This window comes from Nelumbo nucifera, chromosome 1 (genome assembly GCF_055504915.1).
Source record: "Nelumbo nucifera cultivar China Antique chromosome 1, China Antique-T2T, whole genome shotgun sequence".
Lineage (NCBI taxonomy): Eukaryota > Viridiplantae > Streptophyta > Magnoliopsida > Proteales > Nelumbonaceae > Nelumbo > Nelumbo nucifera.
Genome location: NC_142649.1, coordinates 176,702,418 through 176,720,354, shown reverse-complemented (window position 1 = coordinate 176,720,354; position 17,937 = coordinate 176,702,418). Strand labels below are relative to the sequence as shown.

The 17,937-nt window shown below is 37.3% G+C and overlaps 1 protein-coding gene across 2 annotated transcripts; it reads right to left on the bottom strand.

Annotated features, from left to right (window-relative positions):
* Window positions 1–636: 636 nt before the first annotated feature.
* Window positions 637–15,251, bottom strand: LOC104587249 (short-chain dehydrogenase TIC 32, chloroplastic-like). 2 transcript variants are annotated; one of them, XM_010244785.3, is made up of 9 exons: window positions 14,599–15,251; window positions 11,598–11,829; window positions 11,353–11,432; window positions 10,750–10,903; window positions 9,737–9,815; window positions 3,135–3,219; window positions 2,210–2,256; window positions 934–1,122; window positions 637–845 (listed from the first exon to the last, which is right to left on the bottom strand). In XM_010244785.3, the coding sequence occupies exons 1-8, from the start codon at window positions 14,702–14,704 to the stop codon at window positions 964–966; spliced, it is 942 nt and encodes a 313-aa protein (XP_010243087.1). In that variant the 5' UTR covers window positions 14,705–15,251; the 3' UTR covers window positions 637–845; window positions 934–963. The 2 variants fall into 2 exon arrangements, with proteins under 2 accessions (XP_010243087.1, XP_010243086.1); XM_010244784.3 differs by having other exon boundaries at window positions 637–1,122.
* Between the last annotated feature and the right edge of the window lie 2,686 nt (window positions 15,252–17,937).

Sequence of the window (17,937 nt, the reverse complement as noted above, 5' to 3'; positions counted from 1 at the left end):
CTAACACCATACACTTTCCTTGCCTTGCTTGTTCTATCCTGTTCTGCCCTATTTTATTTGTTAAGCAAATAGGATTATCTTTCGGTTAAGCTCACAGGGAAACAATGTTTAGATTGGCCTCCAGACATCAGAGGAACTTATTTGCTACATCGACTTGGGGATGCAAACCAATGTTTTAAAAACCGATCCAGAACCGGAGCCGTTTTGACCACTGGTTTTCGGGTCAACAGTTTGACTGTTCGGTTTGAATGGGCAACCCATTCTGGCAAAATTTAAAAATTAAAAAACAATTAAAATAAAAAACAGCAAAATATCATTGAATGGGTCGAGCGCGTCGACGGTTTGACCGCTTAGGTCAACAAATCGTTGGCCAATTCAACGATTTTTGCCAAGGACCGGGTTTGGGGTAAAATTGAACCAGTTGCCTAGATGGTTCCCAGGCCGAATGATCTGACCGTCCGGGTCAACGGTGGTTCAAAAACATTGATGCAAACACCTTGGTGCAACCTGAATCCTGCCCGTTCTACTTGACCTAGCACTAGGTTGACATGTCCCATGAATAACAGTGGGAATGGGCAATAAGCACAAGCATGGCAGATAGTTAGGCAGAGAACTGAGGAAAGTAAAGAGATCATCAACACAATGTTGAACCAGCTAGATTCATTAGCTATTGCAGTCCAATCTCAATGACAAACAGTCTAACACAAGACGGGCTCACCCATAATCAATCCTTATCTGGTTGGATAGTAGGAGAGAGATACAAAACACTGACTTGATGCCAACAGGATTAGAGTTGAGGAACATCAGCCAATAAATTTGTCAGATTGTCATCCTCATCATCGCCCCTAATGAGGCAAGAAGCAATTAACATTAACATGTAAAACAATGGGAATTCATCCCAACATCTAATATGTTGTACAACATTTTTCTTACGTTTTCATACTCTTCATGGCTCCAATGTCATCAATTGACAAGATTCTGGCTAAAATCCCATAGTTTCTGTGCCAACTCCACATCTTTAGCCTGTCTACTTGGTTTGGCTATGTTACTGTCACTAAAATACTCGCCACTTACACCTGTGACCTGTGGATGCAATGCCACATAGCATGTCGTTGCTGCCCCCTGCAATAAAGTCCAGTAAAATGCATAAGCACAGGCTCCAATCCTGCATGGGGCTCTTGGTAGGTATACATTGCAATTGGAGCCTCGAGAAAACAAGTGCATAGAATCAAGAATAAATGAATGATAGTTAACATGTTCATTTGTTAATTATCATTCACTTGTTCTTGAATGATGGTTAATAGCTATGCACGCATATATGAGGTGCATTATGTTAGAACAATGGTCTTCCAGACCTGGGTTAGGCCCCAAGTAAAAACAAGCCTGTCTGAACCCAAATTCAGTGGGAATATGAGCATGTGTCCATATATGAAATTCTAATTCAAGATATTGCCAATCAAACCAACTTGAGCACAACCTAATACATGGTCCACCTCATTTGAGCTGGGTTTGGATTAGGCCACTATGGTTGAAATTGCCTAAACCCAATTAAACCTTAGTATTTTGACTAGGTTGGACTTGAGCTCATCTAAGCCCAGTATGGGAGCCTCACCAATAGGAATCTATTGGCAATTTCTATGGTACCAAAAAGATACCGTACCTAGAATACTTAAACCAAAATTTCACATGAATTTGAATGAGTCTGGTTGTGAATCCCACACCTTTTCAGTACCATAGCAGGAATATAGAAAAGTTTTTCACACTTGGACAAGTGGTAGAGAATTCTTAAGACTTTCAGTGAGGGTGCCCAGCCTTGAATAAGGAAATATAAAGTCTTGCAGAACAGAAATCATTTAAACAAAAATTCACAAGAAATGACCATGACAGAACATTAAATTCCCTCTGAAGGGTTACGAACTGCCACCTCCCCCCCCCTTTCTCCAATAATGGATAGCTGAAAATGGTCTTCCTTATGGTCATCCAGTTGGTACAAGGGGGCTTACCATGGGGCAGGATTGAAAGTTTCACATGTTCTATTGGGTTTAGGGTGAGACCAACAGAGGCATATAGCATTTCCAGACCTGGCATTTCAAGCAAATGGTTGAAGCCAAACCTTGTTGCACTGGGGGAGGATTTGAGTATATAAGTTGAACTTTTCTTTAAGAGGTTCTGATGTACGGATTCAGATAACAGTTTTAAAAAAACATACCTGAGGAACATCTTTAAGCACATATTTGCCAAACTTCTGCACAAGACCTGCATTAAAGAAGCAACAGAGAAAAAAACAGAGAGTTGACTATTAGAGAATCTAAACCACTGCTTAATTAAAGGGAAGTAAATGGGGCTGGGGGTGGGGGGAACTAAAACATCTGAAGCATAAAATAAACATTAGAGCCTCTGAACCACATACGCAGCTATTGTTTTATTAGTAACCAGCTCAAAGATTTTTTATTATAACCATTAGAAAAGCACCAGTACAATCAACTGAAAAATGTAGAAAAAAAATCGCATTACCCCCTGGGCTGCCTATCACAGGCCCCCATACACCCCAATGCTAAGTTATTTCAGATGGGTCAATTCCAATGTAAAGTTCATGTCCCTACATCCTCCCTATGCCATTCCCAGCTGAGGATCTTCTAGATCATTTGTTGATCATTTCCTTAGGTTTTATTGATCCTATTTCCCAAATACATTGTTCATAGGGGCCTGTGAATCTTCCACCAAACAACCAAAACTCACTAGGTAAGAATACACTTCTAGAATTTCTCCTTCATGGATCTTGAAAACTCCTGCTGCCCATGGTTGCAGATTGCCCGACGAGCACTCATCAAAATTAAGCTTGCTCGCTCCAAGAGATGAAGGGGACTGAACCTGATGATGATCCCCTCTGATGGAGAAAGATAAAGGTACATATGACCATATCTCACTATGATACATTGCAACCTAAGATCTAATACTGATAAAATAAGGATTTAGTAATGATATCTGGTAGTGTGTATTGCTAATGATGACATTGTCTTTTTTAAATAGGATTCAACCAAAACAATGCAAGATTATCTATGGAAGTGAATTGCTAAGCATATCTTTGAGAATATTGAAAATACATTGGAAAGTGAAAAACTTGAGTGATTTACCATTTACAAAGCTGTGATAACGCAGAAGATTGGTTACAATAGATCCTGGATGAAGTGAATTAGCTGTTATGTCCACCCCTTCTTCCTGATCAAACGAAAGGGCAAAGCACAAAAATAAAGGACATTTCTGCTTAACATGGTAAAGACTACTACAAAATAAACAAAATTGACAACCATGATTCATAGGAGTGTATAGGCACCATACTGGTTTCATATCAAATTAATTTCATTAAATCATGGCTGAGAAGTAAAAGAAAAGCTAAGAGAATTTGATAGACATCAGTAAATATCCTTCAGGAATGGATTACAGATTTACAGAAACAACTTTAAACATAGTTGTCAAGGCATCACTTAGGCGTCCACTAGGCAACTAAAATGACAAGGTGGGTGCCTTATTACAAAATCATTTATATTGCTACATCTTACTAGTATGTTTGTTACTACATTCTATCATATAATAACACTATATACATCATTTATACTTTGTTTTAAAATTTTTCTATTGATATTTAAAAGATCCAAAAGTTTTGAGAAGAGAAAAATAAAAAATAAAAGAAATATAAAGAAGTCTTCTCTCCACCCTTGTTCTTTTTCTCTTTTTACTTGCTCTCCATCTTAAATTTTATCATATAAAATATAACCTTCTTTGCTTGCTAATTTGATATGAAATTGCTCTATTTAATACATACATATTATATTAGTTTCATTTTTATCAGCAAAAAGTTATTTTATTAAAATGATTATAAGAAGATTAGTACAATTGATTACAGGATGTACCCCCCCAATTACACAAGCTAGATTACAATAAAGCCCGGTACAATTGATTAGTATCACTTTTGAAAGTATTGAAATGAATATAATTGAAATACTATTATCTTAGATATCATGTTTTGAGATGATATCTAAGATAATGTTATTAATAAAGAAAATTGCTAATTTTACGATTAATATGCATGCTTTGTATATAAAACTAGAAAACCACGAAAAACTTAGTTTTTATTTTATGAAATGCCTATCGCCTAGGTGACTAGGCACCCCACTGTCACTTAGAATTGTCTAGACACCTTGATAACTATGACTCTAATTTGCATGATAATAAGCAAACTTCCAACAAATTAATAATGTTTATGAGACATCAAGTGTAGTCAAAACATGTTAAGGGTGCTGTGAAACCATGTAATGCATGCAATACACAAGATTCTGTATGTCTTACTGAAAATGAAAAGAGAAAAACGATAGGTCTCCTGAGAAGAGGTTGTAAGAAAAGATCCAAGGACTCACTATTTGACGGAGGATATAACAGAGTCAAGTCATGAAATGAGATTTGGTATAGCTGAACATATACAGTTAGGATAAGACTTCACTTGGTCTAGTTTGTGTACACTCTCCATATCATCATCTAAGCCTTGTTATAGGGTCGGCTACATGAATCCTGTTTCACCATTCTGTTCTGTTCAGTGCCATATCCATCATCAAATTATGGGCACTTAAATAATTTCTTACTACTTCCACCCAAGTCCTTTTCAGTCTGCCCCCTAGTTCTTTCAGCCCCTCAACTTGTAACAGATCACTTGTCCATATATAGATAATAAAAAAGTCCATGGTTTTTCAGGACTGTTCCCTCTGTTTCAATATTCAAGGCTTACCATTTACTCACTATAAGGCATACTTCACAATAAACTTACCTATGGTTTCAAATTCTTATATGGAACTTCAGATCCCAGTCACATCTTAAGAAGCAGACTAGCTATACTATATCAGGATAATTGCTGTCTGAAACTAAATTCAAAAAAAAAAAAAGAAATTTTAGTTTTTGCTACAGTACAATGTAGAGGATAAGAGGGTACTTGGATAATCTTGTTGATTGTTCCCTTGTTATATTTGCATACCAAGTGAAACAAAATCAACTTGAGGGATAATCCGATTATAGATAAAAGGTAAATAAATAACAAAAACACCATAGCAGTCTCAAGAATAACTATTATAAAATAACACTGAAGAAGAAAGCTCTACCTAAACTACCTATCAATTGCTTATCACTTTTCTCTATACCAGATTTTGTAGATAATGTCCCTGAAAATAAGGGACTTCTTGTGAGACAATCCAGAAGAGAGAAAGAAATTCCACCTGCTGAGGTGGGATAAGGTGTGTACAGAGAAAGACAAAGGAGGTATAAGGGATTAAATATGGTGATGCAGACATGAAAACAAGGAAAGAATCCATGGAGAAATAAATCAGTTTCCTCATGATTTTTTATTTTTGATCAGTCCTCATGATTCTTTATCCAATGCCAAGTTCATAATTTTTTGGATGACTAAGATTTTGGTCAATCATCTAAATGGGTAAACATAGTCTAAAGAGTTTTATTAAGACCTTTTATAACTTTAAGTTTAAGATACAATGACACCATTTTTCTTTAAGCTTATTTTTCAGGGTGTCATTTGATAGATCATCTTCCACAACTGAGTGCCCATACTGGGTCACCTTGCCCAAAAGCCTGGTTGTTTTTATACAAGGTGCTTTATAATATTTTTATATTTTCATTTTATGAATCTATAATATTATAAACATTGTTACACTAAATTATTCAGTTTGTGGGTTTATAATATTTTCAAATACTAGTTTATTTCTATTATTTTCTTACTTGTTAAGGTTAGATCAACAAACAAGTTGATGGATGCCACCTTGAACTCTTAAAGACCTGAAAATCTCAATCTATAAGGAAGGACTTCTTGCTATAAAGCCTAGGGAATTAACCCAGGATTCACATTTTGTTTCCAACTCCAGTGTCTACACACTCTCCTGTTGCTTAGCTTCACCTTGTCACCTTGTATATGCTCATCATCATCATCATCATCTAAGCCTTGTCCCAACTATATATTACATGAACCCTGTTTTGCCACTCCATTTTGTTCAGATCAGTTTCCTACCTCTTTGTCTTTTTTTATCATCTGTCATGACCTCCATCTAGAGGTGATATCATCATTTGACAAGAAAAATGAGAGATAAAAAGGGTTCATACACACCTACTTGACTAGGTTTCCATGGTTACGCACCTTACCTGAATGCCTTGACTTAAAGCAACAAGTTGCCCACCTAGGCAACAAAGATAATAAGACAAACTCCTTATTATGATATCATTAATATGGGTGCATCCTATTAATATATTTGTTAATACATTCAATTATATAATAATATATCACTCATATGTTTTGAAGTTATACTGTTGAACTTAAAAGACTCAAAGGTTTTGAGGAGAGAAAAGAAAGAAAGAAAGAAAAATAAACAGGTTTCTTTTTCTTTTGTTTTTTTCTATTCTATTATATTAAATAAAATAGCAGCTTCAAACTTGTTCTTTTTCTCTTTTACTTAATCTCTATCTTAAATTTTTATCATATAAAATTATAGCCTTCTTTAGTTGCTAATTTGATATGAAATTGCTCTATTGCCTATTATATTAGTATTATTTTGAAAATATTGATTTTTTTATAAGTGAAGTATTGAATTGATAACTTTTAGATATAATGATTTGCAATGTTTCGAGAGGAGATTTAATGTTCTTAATAATAAAGAGAATTGTTACTTTTTTCAATTAATGTGAATGCTGATTTGTATATAAAACTAGGGAACTAGCGAAATTTTAGTTTTTATTTTATATTTCTTATTGCTTAATGCTTAGGGAACTAGGTAACTAGGCATCCCACTAGTCACTATAACCCCAAATCACTTAGACACCTTGACAACTTTGAATAAAGATGTGTTGTTTTCTTTTGCTGTTGATTTTGGGGCTCGACTACCTTCATAGCAGTGCATGCACCAATGCACTTTGAACTTGCTGATCTTTCATGTACAGATGGTCTTTGTGGGCTAGGACCCTGGGTGATGTTCATTGAAGATTTTCTTTTCTTTTCTTTTATTTTTTTTTTCGATACATGAATAGATTTTATTGACAAGAGATTAAAGCAGGTACAAGCCCCCTTTGGGGGGCACGTGATGCAGCCACACCCTTGAGCCTAAAAACTGAAAATTGAACTAAAAAATTAGGTATTACAACTCAGCCACAAAAAGAAACTCGCTTACAGCCTCTTGTTTAGCCAAGACATCAGCCATAGCATTGGCTGACCTGCTCACCCATTGTATTCTGATTGTCATATTTCTTGTTTGCCACTTAATTCTCCTTAATAAATCCCCATATTTCCAAATAGCAGAATCTAGATCCTGTAACCACCCTACCACCACTTTAGAGTTTCCTTCAATACATAATCTGTTGACACCCAGTTGACTTGCAATCTGAATTTCTTGTACCAGAAGCTAGTAGTTTAGCTCTTGTAGAGCCTCTTGATCCCACTGGGCCTGAGAAAGGGTTAATAAGCTGCCTGCCTCATACCTCAAGACCCCACCCACACCTGAGCACCCTGGATTTCCTTGACTGCTTCCATCAAGGTTCAATTTTATGAACCCATCCACATGTGGAGACCAATCTGAAATACTTCTAGTGCTCCTTGTGGAGCTATTAGCCACTACCAACCAGTTTCCTCATAGATCATCAAATGTATAAGAGTGAAGTGAGTTAAGGGTTCCCAACCAATGTATTGCCCTTGTTAAAATGCACTCCTTTAGTTCTAAGAGACTTCTTTCTTTCTCACAGAAGATTCTGCTATTCCTTTCTTCCCAAATTGTCCAAAAGGTGGCTGCTCTAACACTCTTCCACATAATTCTCCCCCTCTTTGTGGGCCAAACAAATAGAGCTGGATCAAAAAGTAAGTTTACATCTGCCAGTAGGTTCCACCTGCACCCAACAAAGAGAAAATCCAACTCCAAATAGCTACAACCAAAGGACAAGATTGAAACAAGTGAGAGCAAGTCTCCCCGCTAACATTGCACAAAAAGCACCAGTTAGGGGACAGAACAAGAAAGGTCTTTTCTTTTGCAGGTTGTCCAAAGTGTTAATCTTTCAATGAAACACTTCCCAACAAAAAATAGCAATTTTGGGTGGCACCGGCTTAAACCAAAGTTCCTTATCTGGGAACACCCTAGGAATAGGGTGGGAACAAAGGGCCTTGAAAAAGGACGCACAAGAAAAGGTACCTTTTGGGATAGGTGACCAAAGCCTTCTATCGGGCTTGGAAGGGTCCAGACAAACACTATCAAGAAGAAGCAGAAATTCAGAAACACAAGAAGCCTCAGCATCCCTCAACCCCCTCCTGAAGCCAAAATCCCAAGTCAGTGACAAAGGAAGAATAGGTGAGGAGAGCAAGTTGGAAACAACCTCGTTCCTAATCAAAGAAATGGAGTAAAGAGATGGGAAGAGATCCTCTAGAGACTGATTACCCACCCAAATATCATTCCAAAAAAGTACAGAGTCACCAGTACAAACGTTATACCTCACAAAGTTAAGAAAAAGAGGAAGGATACTGCGAATTGCTTTCCAGGGTGTAGCCATAGTAGCATGACGAGAGACGCTAGCATCCCAACCAATTCCCAAGACTTCATGAATACTTGCAACTACCTCATGCCACAACTTGTCTCTCTCTAAAGGCCATCTCCATACCCACTTCCCCAACAATGTAGAGTTCCTAATCCGTAAATTCCCTAAACCCAAACCACCTTCTTCCTTACTTTGACACACTATCTCCCCGTTGACTAGATGGTCCTTTTTTTTCCTCCCCTAGTTCCCACAAAAAATCCCTCATAAGTTTCTCTAGATTCTTGGCCTCCCTAGATGGAGTTCTAAAAACCGATAGGTAGTAAACAAGTAGATTGGCTAAGGTGGCTTTGATCAAGGTAACCCTACCCCCTATGGAAATGTAATTATTTTTTCCACGATGCCAATCTCCTTTCAAAATTTTCAACCATTGGATCCCAAAACCTACTCTCCCTTGGGCTGGCTCCTTAGGGAAGATCTAAGTGCTTTAGCAACCAGTAAGAAATGGAACAACCTAGGCAACTTGCAACAGAGTTGATATGAGACCCACCACACAACTTTTATCCGACTTAATCTTCGAATTAGAAATGTTTTGAAAATAGACAATTAAATCTTTGAGGTTTCTCACCTTCAATGTCACTTCCTTACCAAAAAAATAATGATATCGTTAGCAAACGGCAAGTGGATCACTGACACACCATTTCTACCTATCCTCCAACCACTTATTGCCTCAATCCTATTGGCTTTTGTTATCAACCTGCTAAAGACATCAGCCACGAGTGTGAATAAGAAAGGGGGGAGTGGATCGCCTTCTTGTGATATCATGGGAAACTCCTAGTCAGAAGTTGAGTACATATCCTACTTTTATTACTCACAATCTTTCTGATGTATATCCCATGCTTTGCATTGGGTTCGCATAAGGGGTGTTGTGGTTATTGGCTCAAGTGTAATGGAGCCCTTTTTTTGCTCTCTTTTTTTTTCTCTTAATAAAAAATCCTTATGAAAAAGAAAAGGATAAATGTTGCAATGCAGTTCTAAATCTGTATTGAAGCAATTTCTTACACATCAAGATAATATAATCATCTTAGAACTCTTGTAAGCAGGTAAAGAATGCCATTGACCAATTATCTTTTACTATGTCAAGAAATTGCTTGTTATTAGCAAATAGATTTTATACCTTTAGACGTCTAGAAAGTTCATTTGCATGCAATACATTAGCAAGCTTTGATTGGCCATAAGCAAAGAAACTTGTGTACCTGCAGATTAACAAGTTGAAAGACAAATAACTAGGAATTATTCTCTATTTGATGAACATAAAATACACAGCAATACCATTAGAGAAAAAGGAAAATTAATAGAGAATAACACTAAAAACCACTAGAAGTGAACAGGAGCACCTATGTCCCATGATTATGGACAGGAACAATGAATCCAACAATTAGATCAAGCAATTGCAACTTGTGTCACTTTTTTTTTATTTATTAAAACAACAAAACCAACAGGTTAATTTTTTTCCTTTAGAAGGATGATAAAGATGTAACTACGCTTCTGCCACGTACCCCTACTAGATTTTAAAATTCATTAAGATTCTATTTAGACCATGTGTTTGGATCCTATTCCTGCCTTGATTCCATGGAATAGAAATGACTACCCCAGATTATGCACACTGCTAAAACATGGAATTTGAAGATTAAGTTCCATGTTTTGCCAAATCCTGGTCCACTGCTAAATGGACCTAGTTTCAGGGATCCAGAGATCTGTGGAATTCACAATCCATATTCTGCCCCATTTCAAATTCTGATCTGATCCATACACATCCTAAGATCACAAAAATCACCAAAAGAAAACAAGCATAACTACTGCTGATTTTTTTACTGGAAATGGTTACTTGCATTCACAATCCATATTCTGCCCCATTTCAAATTCTGCTCCGATCCATACACATCCTAAGATCACAAAAATCATCAAAAGAAAACAAGCATAACTAGTGCTGATTTTTTTACTGGAAATGGTTACTTGCATTCAAAAATTAAAAGGTGAGTACAATATGCAAAGCATCCCATGACAAAGGGGTGCTGACCCCAAAAAAGAAATTGCTATTAATTTGCAGATCTTCTATCCCAGAAATCATAATATTAACTTTTCCTAGTTATAGAGCAATGCAATCATGAATGATATTGAAAACTTTACCCTGATTCATCATTGATTTTATCAAAACGAATTCCTTCACGATATGGAAACCTGTGAGCCTCTGATGAAACATTGACAATCCTCCCTTCCTTTTTACTGTCACGTGCAGTAATCTTCATGGTTGCCAACAAGAGATCTGTCAAGAGAAAATGACCTGCAAAACAACAGAAACTCTACATCATTCTTTGATGCATGAAGTGAAAGGCATACAGAATATAGCACATATAAGTATATTACCTAATCAACAAATTGTGCTTCATTTGAATCATGAAGATTTTTTTCCCTTTTCTTTTTCTCTTTTTTCATTTTTGAATACTGACAATCCATCAAGCCATGTTGACAGATGGTGAAGTAAAACTACTCATGCTATCTAGTATCTAGTATTTTTGACCTCCTTCAATATGACAACAGAACAGTATAATGGAATCTTCCAAGGATTGGAAAAAATTGCAGGTTGGTTGTTGGAGTTCCAAAATAATAATAAAAAACAAAAATTTCGACAGCTCAAAGTTGCCACTCCCATGAAGATGTTTGTTGGACTCACAAACACGTTTACATAGATCATCTAATGATGGACAATTCATCTAGATATTGGTAGCATACCCAAGTGATTTGTTGCAAACTGTAGTTCTATGTTGTCTTTGGAAAGCTTGAATGGGGTTGCCATAACACCTGCATTGTTACTTCCAGAAGAGGAGAAAGAAAATTACATTGCTCTTCACCAAATCTATGAGTTAAGAAGGTTTACAAGGTCTTCACAACAATCAGAATCAAATCAATATCAATGTAACTTCACTTCTTAAATGCACGGATAAAAGAATGTTAAAAGCATAGCATCCATTTCTTACATGAGGATGTTCAATGGAAGTCCTGAGGAATTGAACTCTGATGCAAATTTCCTTACTGATGCCAGTGAGCTGAGATCTAACTCCATAACATCAATTTTAGCATCAGGAATTTCCTTAAGGATTGTTTCTTTGACATCCATACCGGCATCCACATTCCTGACAGCCATAACTACACGTACTCCACGTAGTGCCAGAACACGTGTGGTCTCAGTGCCAATACCACTTGATGCTCCTGAGGAATAATTCTTTTGATAAGTATGAACATAATGCTCTCAAACACAAGTCACAAAATTGTCGAGAACAGATTCAAATCATTCATGCAGATTAGAATTAACCTAAGACAACTAAAACAAAGTAAATAATGGGCATTCCCACCATTTTGATAGAGACAGACTTCTGCTCTTTAAAACAACAAAACCATATAAAAATTCATCATGTAGTGTTTATCTGAGTAGGACATGAATAAGTAAAAATTAACAGATATTCAAAGTATCTGTTAATTTTTGGTCTGATGATATTCACGGTATCTGAGTATGACTGAATTGTTAAGCCTCATTCAAAGTATAAATCCTAATCTTCAAGCTGATGATAAAAGGTTTTGGTATTGGGAGAACTCAGGTTCCTTTTCTACTCAATCTTTCTACAGCAACCTCTCAGCTAGAGAAGACCTTGATTTTCCTTGGGCTTTAATCTGGTCCTCCCACATCCTGTCAAAAATAGCCTTCCTGGTTTGGACTGCAGCTCATGGAAAATGCTTAACTCCAGACCAGCTGCTAAGAAGGGGGATGCATATTCCTAGTATCTTATGTCCTTTATGCAATGAGATTCCTGAGTCTTCCAATCACCTTTTCATCCACTGTAGCTTTTCTTATCAGTTGTGCGCAATGGCTTAGTCCTGTTTTGGTGTTCATTTTTGCCCATCTGAATCAGTTCTTCAGCTTCTGCAGGGGTGGGAAGTCAAGGGTTTGAACAAAAGGGGCAAAATGCTATGGAGGACCTTTCCGGCTACTATCTTTTGGTCTCTTTGGAAAGAAAGAAATAGTCGCATTTTTTACAACTCAGTTAAGAACAACCTTATAGGTTGTTTATGCTCTTGGTTGGGTGTACACAAAGAGCTTTTCAGGGTATCCAGCTTATTTCTTTTTTGCAATCTGGGCCTTTTTTTGAGTGATTAGTCAGTTCTTTTTGTATATTCCCATTGTGCAGGATCTCATTGTACATAGGTTGATGTAATTGGCTTTTCCATTAATGCAATTCAATACTTTACCTTCTTCAGGAAAAAAGACAGATATTCATATACACCTTGCAATAGTCATTATGTAAGCAACAAAATAGCTTTTAAAAATTATTTATTTAATAATGTTGGAAGAAGATATAGGAGTTCCTCAAATGGAATCTGAAAGTAGCTGGGTCTTAATTGGCAGACTCATTTGTCATTCCAGGTCAAGTCATGCAAAATCTCATTCAACTCCCTGATGACAAGTGACATGGAAATCATAAAAGATATGTGAAGCCTCGGCAACATTGGACCTTCTCTTAAGTAAATATGACTCCACATAAGAGGATAGGATTTAAAGGATCTCCACAATAGACCTTGGATTAAAAAAAGGAAGAAGAGACCATGAACTAAATCCCATGGAATTTGCAATTACTAGAAGGAAATCGTCACAACTATTGCTAAAAAATCCAGATGCTTTTAAACAGTTCACATACAATTCTTGAAACTTCACTTATCTCTCCTAGTAAATAATCCTTGAAAAAGTGATTACTCTCACATACCAATAAATTCATTGAGTAGCTAGAAATAAGAAACAGCACACATAGGTATATTGTGAAAAAAAAATGATAGAAAGAAAGAAAGTTTTATTTGGTTTTGGTCTTTAGACAGTATTCATCATCATCATCTAACCCCCGTCCCAATTATATGGGGCCAGCTACATGAATCCTGTTTCACCATTCCATTCTGGTCAGTATCATATCCATTGTTAAATTATGGGCACTTAAAATCATTTCTTATTACTTTCTCCCAAGTCCTTCTTTGGTCTGCCCCTAGCTCTCTCTTCTAGCCCCTTCAACTTGTAACAAACCAGTTTTTCTAGCAGGTACAATGTGAAGAATCTATCCCTCATTTCCATCTGTAAAACTCTTAATAGTTCAGTATGAAGTAGAAGAAAGAAAATTTCTGTCAACGGTACATATAATGCTTTTTGTTACTGATTACAAACAAAGTGTAGAGAAATTACAGCAGACACAAACACCAGATTAAGCCCTATTGAACAGTCATTGATTGTTATATACATTCAACACTTTCTTTTTATCGGTTTCTTTTAGTCAAATATTGAATTCGTTCATAGTTTAGCTGCAACAACTCCCATCAGCTCAAGCATCTACAATCACACCAGAAAATTGAGGAAAATGACTGAGCTAACTCCAAGGATATCAGACCATAACAGGAATAAATAATTTGCACTGTAATACCAGTGTTTGTTACAAGTGTTTCTGTACTCTACCATTAGAAATGAACCCTATTAGAAGTAAACTCAAACAGGTAACAAACTACTGGAACATCATCGTGCGTGTGTGTTATTCCATCAAGTTGGGGGTTTTGAATCTATCCAAGGAGTAGTAGTTACATGAACTAACATAACAAGCATATAGGATCGATAAGGATTTAGCTAAAGTGATACCAAACCCAGTGACTAAAAATAGAATTTCACGAAAATCCACTTACAGAATAGCACAAATTTTCAATTTTGTTTAGATTTAGAACGTCAGAAAAGTGGCAATTAGTTCGTCGATGTATTTAAAATGCAAGAAAAAATCCCAGCAACCAAAAACAGAAACCCCTACTGAGTTCATCTGAAAGAACGGCAATTAGCGCCAAGAAAAAAAAAAGAAATATATAATATATTCTTTTCCAATTTCAATACCAAGATCAACAAATGGAGAGAGAAGCAATATACCATAAAGCACAAGAAAATTAAACCCAGATCGAAGTTACCTGTAACAATGGCACTGAGGCCAGTACCATTAATTCCTTGTGTTACTTCCTCTGCATTTGAATTATATGAGAACCCAGAAGGTCCTTTCCTGCTAAACAACCACATAGCTTCTTGCCTACAGAGCTACACTCTACAAACTTCACAGAAGAAAGATTCTGACAATTGGAAAAACAGAAACCAGAAAATGAAAACCAAAGACCAATCAACGTCACTCGGAGCCTCCGCGCAACGGCACAAGTCCTTCTTCCCCAATCAAAAATTGGAAACGTAATGTAAAAAAAATCCAGCCACCGAAATTCAGACTCTTTTTTTTTTTTTGTGTGTGTGTGTGTGTGTGGAAGAAATTCAGACTCTGATAAACGAGGACAAAGTGACAAACTCGTCAAAGTAAGTAAATCATCATCGAATAATGGAAAAATCTACGCTGCCGGAAACACATGATACTGGAAAAAGGGCCTCGACCTGTCGACTCTCGACCATCACCCCCTCCCCTGCTGAATTTGATTTTGATAAAGAACCACACGATTGGTTGGCACTTTCATTGATACCGGTTGATTGGTTACAAGTTCTTTTCGGTATAATGAATTTCAGGTATCATAGTCATAGAATTGTTAATAGAAGAATTGGATCAATTAAAACAGTTCACGTCATCAATATATGGGCCGTGTGTAGGGAGATTATATGCGATATTGGGATCTAAACTAAAGACGACTCGACTGAGACCGGATCTGCTCCTGACACCTGGCGCCAGTGAGCGCCTCATACACACATTATCCCGTGCTTATTTGTTATTATTCACGGAACATATCCCGTGCTTATTTGTTATTATTCACGGGATGTGTCTGTGAGGCGCTATGCTGATCCCGTTCCGACTCGACTTAGAATGGAGATCCCATTTGCTCACCAGAGCGCGTTCCACACCAACCGCACTTCGCTTTCGGTTGTTCTCTAATTCATGATTTTGTCATTCATGCAAAGGATGAGTGGGATGACTCCGGAATCCGGATCACTGCCCAGGAGAACTCTGCCACGTCTATCCACAACACACTACCCCCGTGAATTGGGAACATTTCCCCCTGCGTAATACTATGTCGAAGGATGAAAAGTTCTCCATGTGTGGCTGTGATGTTATGTGGGGCAAAGTTTGTGTGGGTAGGAGATCCAGACTCATTTGGGATGGCAATTTCTGCACTAGCTGTATAGGGGAGTTCTTTTCTTGAAATATGAATTTTGGGGGAGGACGGGATCAACTTCAGTCGGTGCAAACTCCGTTTGAGCAGCCTTGAATTGGGAACATCTCCGTACTTCAATGCTTTATTTCATGGGGAGATATTCCCAATGCAAGGCTATAAAGATTGTTCAAATGAGGCTTGCACCGGTTGAATTTGGTTTCGAGGAGGATGGGCTTTCAAATTTTGTAATTGATGTAGGATGATTTGGCCGGTCAGTCACGAAAAGATATGTTGTACACTAAATCGTCTGATGATACCTTCCATGTGGGATGCATATCTTGACATAGGGAGACCAACCAGATAACTAGATACCCCTGCATCAAGGCAGCACTTTCCACCTTGAGAGTAAAAGCTAAGGACCTCGAAGGTTGACATGTGTTCCTTCAACATGGGCAGCCAACGACCCAAGCAACAGCAAGCCTCCAAGGTACCGACTTGGTGACATGAGTGACAGGCTGACCTTATCCGGAGGAACGCGCCTATCGGTTCCGAGTCAGGTGGTAGCACGTCGCCTACTTGGCGTTCTCCTTACGACTTGGAGAGACTGGATGAGGACCCCTGCTAACATGGGAAAGACGCACCCCAAAGATAATGGGTTGATAAGGTCTGACATCCCCGAATATCTCAGACACAAAATTCATACCTTGACGCCTATAAAAGGGACTCGACCCACCTTTACAAGGTATGCACAATTTAGTACAAACATAGCTCTCGTTTTCTTGCTCTCCTGCTCTACATCCTCGATTGACTAAAGCATTGGAGTGCTCACCTCGGGTCTAAACCCCCAAGCATTCTGGTTCTCTCTCACTTTTGCAGATCAATATACCGACCTCAAAACTAGTAGTTGCCGACACAACACCAAATAGAGAATTTGGCGCAAAACACCGACCAAAATGTGAGCAAGTTAGTTACCTCTCGAAGGAAATGACCTCATTGCATGAGGAAGAGCTCAAGTACTTACTGCCATGAGATGGTGTAGAATGACACTACCGGTGACGGTAGGACACTTCTTGTTGTGCTCGGTGACCTCCTCAAGGATCACAAAAAGGTTTCTAGGTTCAAGGGGAATTCGAAAATGATGGTAGAAGGAGATGGTCCCAACCAAGGTCCTAATGGAATTTGTGGTGAGCTGACCAAGGGTGGCCCTGTAATAGTCAAGAACTAGGGATGCAAACAGATCAGACTGAATTCAAATTAGGGTATATTTGAATCCGATCTGACATTGTTCATGGAAGATCCAATCCAATCGGATTTAATAGGCCCCGATCTGAATTCGAATCCAATCGGTAAGTTGGATCTTCAGATCTAATATGATCCAGCTTGTTTTCTTTAAAAATTAATAAATTATTAAAAGAAAAATAAAATATACCAATTTAAATAAAGAAAAAAACAAAAAATACAAATATTTTTTAATTATTTTCATAATATATATACATGTTTTTATAAAAATAATAATATAACAAAATTATAAAATATAATATAAATAAATAAATAACATATATATGTATTGTATATATATTTGTATAAATAAATATATAACATATATCAGATCGGATCTTCTCGGATCAAATAAGGGTGATCCAAATCCGATCTCATTTCTAGTTGGATCTTATTACCCATTCTAATCCAATCCAAATATTCAAATAGGGGTGATCCGAATTCGACCTAATAGGATCGGATTTTGCATCGGATCCATTTGCATCCTTATTGAAAAACCTTGGGGATGAACGAGTGAAGGGAGAACTTGAGCCTAGCCACCAATGCCTCCTAAAAGACACAAAGCTCATTCTTCCTATGGTTCTAAGGAAGCTGGTCATCACTAGGAAGTATGAGGTCAAACTCATTTGGAATCCTATAGATGTTAGCTAAGTTAAGGACTTTGTCGCCTATGAGCTTGGTGGGATCGAACACCGACCAAGGGTTGGGATCCATCATATGGATGGTAGAACCATGCTAGATGGTTAGGCGAAATTTCAAAAATTTCCGAATCCTTTCGGGAATCAAATTCCCTATGTTTCAAAAAACAACATTTTTCAGGATCGGTCTTGGACTGAATTAGACTAGATTTGAAACCAACCAAAGAGGAAGATGTATACCTGATATGGA

Excerpts from the sequence above, each read along its gene's own strand:
- LOC104587249 (XM_010244784.3), bottom strand. The coding sequence starts at position 14,704 with ATGTGGTTGTTTAGCAGGAAAGGACCTTCTGGGTTCTCATATAATTCA. Across the intron at positions 11,433-11,597 it reads CTTCCATTGAACATCCTCAT|TAACAATGCAGGTGTTATGG; the intron begins GTAAGAAATGGA and ends CTCTTCTGGAAG. Across the intron at positions 3,220-9,736 it reads AACTTTCTAGACGTCTAAAG|GAAGAAGGGGTGGACATAAC; the intron begins GTATAAAATCTA and ends TCGTTTGATCAG.